Genomic DNA, 12319 nt, shown 5'->3' with positions numbered 1-12319 from the left:
TGCAGGGACATGTTACCCGATATCCAGGACCGATGCAAACCCAGGTCGTCGATTCTTGTGATTTGTAAGTGTTTAATTAGTCACGAATTAGGGTTCTCGTATGTTAATCGATGTTGATTATGTTAACTTGGCTTATGCCACTTTTAGGGGTAATTGATTCTGTTAAATATGATATTGATGTTATAATTAGTTAGGTTGTTTGTTTGTTGATATATTAAGTCCATTACAGAAGGAGAGTTGTGGATGGCTAAAATGGGTTGATGATCCCACATGCCCTAGTTGTGAAAAGGTAATTCAAGCAATGGTGAAGATGATAAAGAAGAAAGATGAGTATGCAAGAATGAAAATTAAAGAAGTAACAAGCTTGAAGATGTTGCTAGGAATTAGTTGGTTGTTGTTCTTTGTTTATGTTTGTGTTTATTGATTTGTTGTTAACATTGTATTTGTAGTATAAGATAATGTAATATTTGGTGTTGTTATTCTAGTTAATGTTAAATGTTTAGAGTTTCTTGTTTCATCTATTTGCTTTAAATTTCTGTTCCACATTATCAGTCATGTTGCAGCCATGATGAAACTGAGAAGGATGAAATTGAGAATGTTGAATTTGGGAAGGATGTAGTGCAGTTTGACAGTGAAGCAAGTCAATTGGAAGACAAGGAGTGTCAACTGGGAGAAGATGAGTTGATGGCTTATTTGGTGCAAGAAGATGAATTATTTAGACCAAGTGAAGAGAATGAAATGGAACTTGGTGATGATTATGACCCTGAGGTTGTGAAAGCAGCTTACGACTACACTAGTGAGCCGGAGGAAGATTACTATCATGATCCATATGAAGACGATCCCGTATGGGACTCTGACTGGTCAAATGATGATTGTCATTGGAAGTAGTATTGTACTTGGTTTATAGTATTGTTTGCATTTGAAATGTATTGTAATGTGTTACTTTAATTTGACATGATTAAATGTATTGTAATGTTTGCATTTCAAGACTACATCTAAAAGTTTTAAGATGCCTTAAAACACAAACTGTCAAAATAACATACAAGCTTTAAATATGTCAAACACAAACCATCATATCCCAAATCTAGCATGCATTCTACAAGTCTTAAATTGTTTCAAACACAAACACATGGTACCGGCTTTAAATTGTCTCAAACCATCATCACACATGCCATCCATTTGACTTATACACACCTTGTTGACATCATTAGGGTTGACTTGGTGCTGGCCAGTATGTTCTGATGTTGTGTCCATAATCTACACATCTTGTACCTTTCTTTTCATGCCCCACCCTAGTAGACGTGCACAAAAAAAACCTGTTCCGCGAACCGGTGTACCTGACCCGGAACTGGTTCCAGTTCGTACCCGGTGTACCTAAAACCCGGTTTGGGTATTTATACACCCGAATCCCAACCCGGTTCTACATATTATATCCCCAATCGATTCGTACCCGGTTCCTGTTCCAAACCGGTTCCGGTTCCTACCCGAAATAACCGGTTCCGCTGGGTATTTTATGTTAAACTCAGTTGCAGGTCAAAAACTAGCCGTTGGAACCCGTTCCAATGGTAATATAGCCTTTGGAACCGGTTTTTGAAGGTAAAGTAGTCGTTGTAACCGGTTTCAATGGTAATATAGCCGTTGGAACTGGGTTTTGAAGGTAAAGTAGCTGTTGTAACCGGTTCCAACGGTAATATAACCGTTGGAACTGGTTTTTCTTGTCTGAAACCTTATATAAATTGCTTATTTACCCCTTGTTTCACCACCAAACTCAAAAACAATCTAAAATACTTCTCGTTTTACAAACCCGACCATCCGACTCAAAAATATTATGACAAATACCAAAAATACTAACAAGGCTAACAAGAACGTTTTTATTGACCTGGTTCGTGCTATTGATGACCCACGAGTTGTTGGGGTCCTCGACCATAACCGGAACAAAGAAGTATGGAAGAATTGGGATTTGGTTATCACTACCGATGGTGATACTAAGGCTCGTTGCAAACTTTGTGGAACTTTCTTAAAGCACGATTCGAACTCGACTTTGAGAAAGCATATCGAGAAGCCATTTTGCAAGGCCTTGAAAGGCGTTTGCGCAACCGACCAAGTGGAATAGGGTAAAGATGGTACACTCTTTCGTTACAACACGAACCAAGTTCAAGATAGAATGAAAAAGTTCGTTATTCAACGAGGTTTGCCGTTTAACCACTTTGACGACCCGGATTTGACGTCGTTGATTCGAGAAATCTACAACCGCGATACACACAAGTAAGTCGTACTACCCTAAGACGTCATTGTATCAAATTGTGGGAGTGTGCAAAAAAAGAGTTAATCGACTTTTTTTATACTTTAGAATCGATTGTGAGTTTAACTAGCGATGCCTACCACACGGGTTACCCGAATCATACATATGTGTCACCGCTCATTGGGTTGATCCGGTGTCTTGGCAATTGATGAAACGCACCAACGCTTTTGAAAACTTCCTGTACCCACATACCGCCGAAACATTGTTTGAATTGGCTGATGAGGTTATAACGACTTATAACTTGAAACATAAAATATTTTCTATGTCGTTTGACAACGCATCAAACAATACAAAGGCGGCCGAAAAATTTATCATAAAATATTCACCACCTTGTTACGGGAATTTTTTTCATGTTCGATGTGTTGCACATATTATCAATTTGGTTGTTCAAAAAGGTCTCGGCAATGAAAGCATGGGTGTCGATTTGACATGCTTTAGACTTATGTTACAAGATGTTTTCAAAAGTGGTAAAAGAAGACATCTTGAATATAAGAACTATTGCAAATCGGTTGAAAGAAAATATTTGGGGCCGAATTGGGACGTTCCAACCCGCTGGAACTCAACTTGTCATATGCTCAAGTGTGCTTTTGCCCAACGCCAAACATTACAAAGTTTTCATACCAATCTTGTTGATAAATGCGAGGCCGATTTGCTTCCCGACCGTGTTTGGGTGGATGTCGGTTATTTGTTGGAGTATCTTGATGTGTTCAAAACCGCAACAACTAAGTTATCAGGAGTTCATTATCCTACTAGTTGTTGGGTTTTGCAAGAATCGTACAACATGTCTTTGAATTTTAGAGAGTTTGAGGAGAAGAACAAACTCTTCAATGATATTATTGCGGTAATGAACGAAACATTCTTAAAATATTATGAAGACATACCGCCAGTGTTTACTTGTGCCGCCGCTTTAAACCGGTATTGGAATGTTAACGGGGTTGAGACATTGATCGAGGAAATATTTGACAACATGAGCATGCACGAGATCGACCCGAAGTTGTCGACGGAAGAGAAGGAAAAGTTTAACAAAAACCTTCAAGAACTTTATGACCATTATTTTCAACTCTATGGTCCAATCGCAAGGTCGTCTTTTGTGAGGCAAACAACGAAAAGTAAGCCATGCAAGGACAAACTTATAAATTTGATAAGTGCGGTACGTGAATCGGCCGCTAAGAGGCAAAGATGAAACACACCAACTAGCGAACTTGGTCGATATAGTGGAGCAAACTATGTTGAGGGCGCAACGGTCGACGAAATTCACGACATTGATATTTTGGCTTTGGTGGAAAGAAAAACAAAACGAATTTCCTATTCTATCCGCCATGGCTCATGACTTTCTTAGCGTCCAAGCCTCAACGGTTGCTTCCGAATCGGGTTTTTCTCTTAGTGGGAGGGTTTTATCAATGCGAAGAACAAAACTAACTCCCGAGTCTCTAGAGGTTTGCATTTGCCTAAAGGATCATTTGAATGCGGTGGATCGTATACAACACAAGACAAACTTTGAAGACGAAATACCAATAGAGCGTCCTATTCATGAAGAGGGGATGGATGAAGGGCTTTCTTCCGGGAGTTTGGGTGGTGAAGAAGACGAGAATGAAGACTAAGAAGACTTGTAATTTTTATTTGTTTTAGTAAAATAATTTGTAACATGATCAAATTTCAAGTAATATTTATTTTTGCTTTGTTTATCAACTAGTTTTGCTTTGTTTATTACTAGTAATGTTTTATTTCTTATTTGTCATTTTTTTGTTGTTACTTTTTCAATTGATTATAATAACGACGAACATTTTATTATAAAAAAACAACACATATTACAAATATTATTAAAACATGACGATACTAACATAACAAGTTAAAATAAAAAAAGGTCCGTCGTTTTAATCTGGCGTCCTACAACGATTAAGCGTTGTTACCGGCGGCGATAAGTGCTTGAGTTATAGAGCCGGACGACTCTCCCGGTTCCGCTTTTTTGGCATCCAAACTTTTTTTCTCACGACAATACATATTGGTATGCTTGCGAAGGGTGGAGTTCGACCCCGCTTTCAGAAACTTGGAGCAGTACTTGCACCGGGCCATCTCTTGTGAGTCGGTCATGACACACAAATCGTAATGAACCCAAACCTCGGGGCATCGTGTTGTTTCGATGACCATACCAACATCGTCGTTACTTGCCATTGTTTGTCGGTTTAAGCTTAATTGTGATTTAGAGTGTGTTTTAGAGTTATAAAAGTGGTTTAACAAGTTATAAACAACACCTTGCTATTTATAGTATGTTTGTAAGTTGAATATAGTTAAAAAAACCGGTTCCAACGGTAAAAAACGGCCATATAGCCGTTGAAACCGGTTCCTAATGGTCAAATGGTTTAAATTAAAAAAAAAAACGGTTTACCCGGTTATTACGTAAAACCCGGGCCGGCTCCTACCCTACCCGGTTCCAATGAGTTCCCATATTTCTCCACCGGGTCAGGTCCGGTTCCTACACGGTCCCCGACTAGAACTGGTTCCGTTCTGTACCCGAATACAAAAAACTGGTTCCTACCCGGTTTCGAGGTTTAAAAAAACCCAATAATGTGCACCTCTACACCCTAGTGAGTTTGCCTCCTGTAGAAAACACTTATTGAACCTCTTCTATTTTATTTTCCTCTTCTTGCTAGCTGCCAGTTTCTTCTTCTCACCTAGTGTCTTCAACCTACACTTCTTCGGTCTGCCAATCTGAATATGATGTTTAGGTGGAGTTAATGTTGTTGGTCATTTTGATGGTGTCCACATAGCAGGGCTGGGATGGGCATGATTTGTTGTTTATACGATAGTATTTTGGGTGAGAATTGTAATTGTGATGCACAAAAAAACCTAATTCGAGGGTTTTAATCGATCAGTGATATAAAGATGTACAATGACAACTTTACCTCTCACCATCAGCAGTCAACGTCTGTTTGACTAACGGTAGGAGCAAAAAAACCTTCAAAGAAATATAATGGCACAACAAGCACATTTTGGTTTTCAGGGTTCAATAGTGCCTCCACCGATATTATCCAAGGAGGCAAATCTTAATTTTCTCTTTTATATATATAATAATTAATTTATTCTTTTAGCTTGTTAAAATAAAACGACCTAGACCTTAACTTCAGGTCTAAACCCTAGTTATACACCCCTAGTTAGCCGCTACACCTAATGTGTGCATAAGTGTGGACATTTACCGGAAAAATTAGCCCCACTATACCTTATAAAGATTAAAATTTTCCTTAGAAATTTGTGAAGAAACAAAATCTCATCTTCGCATTTACACATTATTAATAACAAGACCTTCTAGAAAATTTTAAAATTTCAACTCAGATTATGCCTGTGAGTATCATATATCATGTTGAAAAATGCTAATATACTTCACGTATCCTTCTTTTCGCTTTCGTCCTCGTCCTCCTCATAGTAACTGAAGGGAAGCGGGACCGATTTAAATGCTCTATATCTCCCAACGTTGTTCAAATGCTCATTCTCCAACCTGCTCGCACACGTACAGCAACCTCGTTAAACCATTAACTAACTAACTCGTTGTTTTAAAAGAAAAGTGGACATACCTGAAAAACATCCACACCCCACGCCGAAAAATTTCAAGGGAGGAAAACAATGTTGATATGGCAGTTCCTTTCAAAAAGCGTATGTTAAATTTCAACATTAATTGTAGCCAACAAAGTCTTAGTATAACATCCATTACCTGCAAAAACAATACAAGCATATACATAATAAAAAGGATTTTAAACAACCACCACCACCACCATAATAATAATAATACTTAGATGATAAGATCAAGATTTGTGTGTTTGTACCATAACCACAAAGTAAAGATATCTGCGCGATACTGCAAGCTTGTTTCGAAGAAACATGTTTGATTTCCTTTGCAAAAGTCCCCAGTCTACAACTATATCCCAATATGTATTGAACACAATTGCAGCAATTGAGGTTATAAAGGCCAAAATCTTCCAACTTTTCTCCAACTTCAATTCAAACACAGTTCTAACCACTACTGCAACTATTGTCAAGAAGTATCTTGAACCGTTGTACAAGTGGGCCCAGTCTTTTTCTTCAAACAGTCGGCGGACACACTACAAGTACCATATCACTTGTTAACTTTTTTTTTTCCATTTTTCTGTGTGACAATATGGTACACGTGTGGATCTACATACATGAATTTACACACGGTATGGTGTTACTTGTCGATATTCTGGTTTTTAAACACCAACTCATTTCAACCAGCCTATAACCTGTTTTGAACCGAACCAAAATGACACTTTTCTAAAACAACCTGTTTTGACCCAACTCATTTTACTCAGAACCGTTCTAACCCGAACCAACTCGGCACTTTCTAAAACAACCTGTGTCGTTTTGACCCAAGCTTATTTTACTCAAAACCAGTTCTGACCTGAACCAAATTGACACTTTCTTAGACGACCCGTTTTTTGACCTGGACTCATTTTACTCATATAACCTATTTCTGACCCGAACTCATTTTGATTTGTCACCCGAACCCGCCCGACCCGCCCAGTTTGCCAGGTTTACTACAAGTATTCGTGTCCTTAAATGTCATATTATAATTATTATTACAACTACTTTATTGTTTGCTTAGTATAGTAATATTCAACCAAGAGACGTATAGTTATAGTCATTGACCAATGAGAAAAGGGTATGAAGGAACCTGGAGGAAACGAATCCAATATGGTATAACCGCTATAATGATATAGAAGACATTGTATAGATCCAAATCATGGCACTTCTCTTCCTTCTGGTACCATCTCATACCATAGTAGCACATGTAAAACTCTAAACACCGAAAGGCTTGAACCTGACTTGTGAGCTGATCCGCCAAGAAAAAATCAGCAAATGAAACCTGAAAAGGCAAACAAAAACAAAAAAGCATAAACATGTATATAACTTTGAATTGTTAATATAATATATTTATTATTAGAAATTGATACCTTGTAGAGAGGAGCACATATGCAATGAAATAGATGTCGGATAAGAAATACACGGCTGGATTTATAAATGACGTTAAAAGGACATAGAAAGATGGCAAGAAAAACCTGCAATGAAAATAATTATACAAGTTTAGATATTGGTTTTCTTGCAAAAGAAAAGGATAAAAGAGTAACGGTTACATATCTTACAATGAGTAAACCTGCTGGAACTAATTCTGTATGCTTGGAATAAACAGAATTAACAGAATCCACTTTGAGGTGTATGTGTACCAGAAACGTGCCAAGTGTCAGTACTGCAAGACCCGTACTGAAGAGGAAAACATCTTGGGAGCTTAATTCGGTTCCTTGCTTGACACCAAATATGAAGGGGTAGTTGATTCTGCAGTGCTTCCAGAAGTGTATATTTGCAGCATACAAAAGCATATGTAGGATTATATAGGCATATAAACTGCAAGTTATTCAAAAGTTCAGTAAAACATAAACTGCCCATCAGCCCATGGGTTATCATACTATCATTTATATTTATTTTATTATTTTAATTGAAGTTACATCACCTGTAAAGAGGGAAAACATTTTCCAAATACATGGCATGCTCCTTTTTAGTCATTACTTTCCTTGCTTGTATAAGTAATATGATAGCAATCAGGAGTGCAATTGTGCAACCAGAAAAGAATCCTGAAAATCAAAATGAAATAACGCTATATAAATATATATTGTTATATGCAAATATCATGATATATGTGACGGTGGTTGCTTATGTACCTGAAAAGAATGCTACCCTGTGTTTTTCTCTCTTTCGTTTTGGCCTCAAAATTTTCATACCTTCTCTGTGGTTAGAGTTTGCAAAGTATTTGACAAAAGTATCCTCCACCCGATCGAGGAGAAGATTAACCTAAAACGTAATAATATCACACATTACCTGACAAGAAGTAAGAACTACTATCTAAACTAATTTGTCCCATATAATTTCTCTAACAATTAGGACAGAAAAATAAACATTTCATGCAAACCTCATCAGAGCTCCCAATGTAAGAATCATCCACAGTTTTCATATATGACCTTGCAGCCCTTCTTTTAGCAGACTGCACATACAAAACAAAATTTTTAAAGCATAAAGCAGGTTCTATCCATTCATGATTATAATAGGTGTTAGTAGCTTCCTAACCTTTTCATACTTTTTCAATATCTTTGAAAATGCAAGGAGATTTACATAGCTGTAATGCTTCAATTGGTGAAGCTTGCGGTAGAACTCAATAAAAGCGACCTTCAGCTGTCCTTCAGCTTTCTTTAGCTCCTCTTTCTTAAATCGCAAATCCTTGTCTTTTGAATCATTAAGGACACCTCTGATGGTCGACATTGGGCTTTCACGAGTATTTTTAATTCTCACACGGTCAAGGACGTCCAACGGGTCCGGTTCATAGTTTTCAGAATTCACCCCGTTACTGGAGGAATCATCATAGATAGGCTCAACATCAAATTTAGGATCCATGTGTCCGTTCTCTGCAATACAAAACTCAATTTTTAACTTTGGAAAGATGATGCTACCATGGGATTATATAACTAACTCAAATAGAATCTCACCACCGTGATAAGAAGGAAAATCTATCAGCTCATTTGAACTAAGCATCTCAATCTGGACATCCTCTCCCACGCGCCCTCCTCCTGCCAAATATGAACTCAATATAATAAACCAAAACAAGGATTCAATAAAGTATGATTACAACAAAAATCATTGTGTATACCTAATGCATCTTCTCTAATAGGAGAATCAGATATTGAGGATTCAGTGGAACTACTATCCAAGGAGACCTTTCTCTTAATATGGCATTTATTTATATCTGGTTGTTTGACTTTTATCCGCAGCGCGATTAAAGCATTCATTTGCTTATTTAATGAAGCTGCTTCCTCAATTGCTTCTTCCACCTTGTCCCTATAAAAGGTATTAACCTTGTTAAGCTCCTCATCAAGCTTCTCAAAAAACATTATCTCACTCTCTTCTCCTTCTTTAGGTGATGGCAGAAAATTAGTATTGTAAACTTCTCTATCATCTCCGTTGTGTACAGTTTCAACTGCTATTACTTGCTCCTCAACATCATCATTAGTCTCTTCAGAGTTAGATTTTACATCTAGACCGCTAAAGGGTTTGTATAAGGATAACTTTTGTGAAACTTTCATTGGTGTTGGAGGCTCCTCACTTTGTCTGAATTGCTGGACTTTATGTAATATTCTTTTCAGCTTGTTATAGTCCATGTAGGCTTCGGTCCATTCAGGCACCTTCTGCTGCTTAAATTCCTTTCCAAACTTCATGGTTGAGTATAGACTCACTCACCTCAAGTTTTTTTTTCCCCTGTTAGAAACAGAAGCCTTCCAATCAGTTAACATGATAATAAATGAACTTTGACCAACTTGTGCAAACCAAGGTGTTAAGGTAACAATTTCAAAAGAACCATAGATCGATCAGTGTGAGCAATCTTAATTAGCAAGCATATCAGACAACAATATGAAGATACACATTAACAATTTCAGCTATGGCTGTCACTATTGCTGTCCTTAATTGCTATCAGAGTCAACAGATAGTTATGCTTCCATTCCAAATTAACACTAAAATCAAATCGATTTTGAGCTTGTATCTAGGGGTGTAGACACTCATTTTGACTTACGAGAGCTCAAGCCCGAGCTCGTCTCGGTTCGTGCTCTTTTGCTCAGGCTTGCTCTTGAGTCATTTTACGTTTTTAATTTTTTTTTATATTTGAGAAAAACCTTAAACGAGCATAAGCTCGGCTCGAGCTTGTGTGGTACCTTAAACGAGCCAAAGCTCAGCTCTGCAGTGTGAAAGTAATATATAGAAGTCCAAAATAGGTCAAACTTAAAAATACACAAGGCTCTCGACGAGCCTAAACGAGCTTCCAATACAAGGCTTGAGCTCGAAAAAGCTTTTTATCGATCCGAGCTCGAGTAACTTGCGAGCGAGCTGCTCGGCACCCCTAGCTGTCAGTATCAGTGTCAACTCAAAGTCTAATTAATCACTATATACCTTACTTCCTATCAGTCAGAGTGAATTGAAGTACAGATAGTGATGCCTCCATTTGTAAATAACAGCGCCGGTTGATAGAAATGAACAACTGATAGGTAACAAATCACATTATCCGTGATTAATTAAGCATGAACAACTACATGACATTCGAATTTGTATATGAAGAGTGAACACTATAACCTCAAACGAAACTGATCATGCGCATGAACTCAAAGTTATACGATTAATACTCAATTAATGCAGAACAAAAACGGATTAAGCCTAATCCATGTGTCATAACTAAGCTTGATTAATTCATAGAAATGAACAAATCGCATTATATTAATAAAGTAGGAACAATTAAGTTAATAATGCAGAGGAAAGACGGATTAAGTCAGTAAACCTAATTCGTGAGTGTAAGACTATATTGATTGATTGATATGCCAGTTGAAAACGATGTCGTTTGTACACCAATGGCGGTTGAGTCCCAAAGCTTTCTTCCTTGCTACTTTACGGTTACTCAGGTCTGCATGTTAAACACGTATTCTTGTTATGTAACTAACAAACAACAGGCGCCCGCCCAAAAACAAACTTTTTTATACCCTATATATAAAAAAAAGTAACATAATAATAATAATAATAATAATAGTAAATAGATGTGCAAACGAGACGAGCAACTCACAAACTATTTGAAATCCTATCAATAAAAAACTGCAAATGAGCTAAAGCCCGATCTTCAAATAAAACTTGTTCAATTATCAAGCCCGAACTCGAGCCTTGTATGAAAAGATCATTTAGGCTGCCAAGCCTTAGCGAGCCTAGTGTAATTTTAAGTTTTTAACTATTTTTGTTGTTGTATGTATTAATTTCACACCACACGGTCGAGCTCGAGCTGAGTTTAAGCTCGTTTAAGGTTTTTTTTAGTGTGTGTATATATATAATTAATGTGTAAATAAATTAATTAGAAACTAACTAACAAACAAACATCCCCCACCCCCCCCCCCCCCCACACACACCACACACACACCAAAAAAAACAAATTTTTTATACCCTATATATATAAGTAACATACAAAATAATAATAATAATCTACATATTCTAATAAAGTAAAATATTGTGATACATGTCAGTTTGTGGTTAATCCTTATAATTGTTTTCCCTTCAAAACTAATATATGTCATATATACACTTTTATACAAATAAATATTTATATATTATACTAATGTACATTGTTAGAATATATTTCACAACATACTTGGTGAAATCCAAATATCTACAACAAACCATGTTTATTAAATATTGAAAATAATATAATTTTAAATGTTATCATTAACATATTATACTATATATATTGTTGAAGATTGTAAATTAAAAAAAAACCACTAATATGCTTTCAATTTACAAAGTAATTTTTAATCATTAAATTGTAAATATATGCTTAAAAGTTGATCCATTTTTTAAAAATAAATCCAATTATCTATTGGTTTTTTTTGTACATTGTCATATAAATTTATAAATTAAAAATATATTATTTAAATCTATCTATTTAATTTTTCGGTTAATTTAGTAACTATACATATATGTGTTAGATTATAAGTATAGTATATACTAATCATTTTCAAATATATAAAGTTTATCATATTTAGTTTCTTGGGTTTTTTTTATCAATGATTGATTCGAGTTTTTGGTGAAACTTAAATTTGTTTGTTACGGGTTAAATGTTGATAAATAGATCGTTTGGTACAAATTTAAAACATTTGGCTCAAATTTGTTACGTGTAAAAAATGGGTAATCTGAATATTTTTAAAATTTTGAGAATGCAAAATAGATTTATTGTCAAACTTGTTACGGGTTCAAAGTTTTAATTTGAAAATGTAAAACAAATGAAAGTTAAAATTTTAAATGTGACTGAGTTTCGAATTTATTTTTAGTGACATTTTTGAAAATAGTCCAAAGATTAGGAATTTTGCACACTGAATATTTTTCACATGACTATCAATAATTCTAACTTTTATCAATATTTTTAGAACCATTTGTGTC

At 35.9% G+C, this 12319-nt stretch overlaps 1 protein-coding gene across 1 annotated transcript; it reads right to left on the bottom strand.

Annotated features, from left to right (window-relative positions):
* Positions 1–5467: 5467 nt before the first annotated feature.
* Positions 5468–9930, bottom strand: LOC143620589 (phosphate transporter PHO1 homolog 10-like). Its single transcript, XM_077092253.1, has 12 exons — positions 9009–9930; positions 8848–8928; positions 8432–8766; positions 8277–8348; positions 8029–8158; positions 7821–7941; positions 7456–7714; positions 7267–7371; positions 6987–7178; positions 6121–6396; positions 5872–6008; positions 5468–5795 (listed from the first exon to the last, which is right to left on the bottom strand). Exons 1-12 carry the CDS (start codon positions 9571–9573, stop codon positions 5681–5683), a joined length of 2388 nt encoding a protein of 795 aa, XP_076948368.1. The 5' UTR covers positions 9574–9930; the 3' UTR covers positions 5468–5680.
* Positions 9931–12319: the final 2389 nt, after the last annotated feature.

The sequence above is a fragment of the Bidens hawaiensis genome, unplaced genomic scaffold (assembly GCF_021521415.1).
Source record: "Bidens hawaiensis isolate Kalapana, Puna unplaced genomic scaffold, B.hawaiensis_p1.1 tig00002617_1, whole genome shotgun sequence".
NCBI classification, from domain to species: domain Eukaryota; kingdom Viridiplantae; phylum Streptophyta; class Magnoliopsida; order Asterales; family Asteraceae; genus Bidens; species Bidens hawaiensis.
Note: the sequence above shows the minus strand (reverse complement) of the source record. Positions and strands in the feature narration are given on the sequence as shown.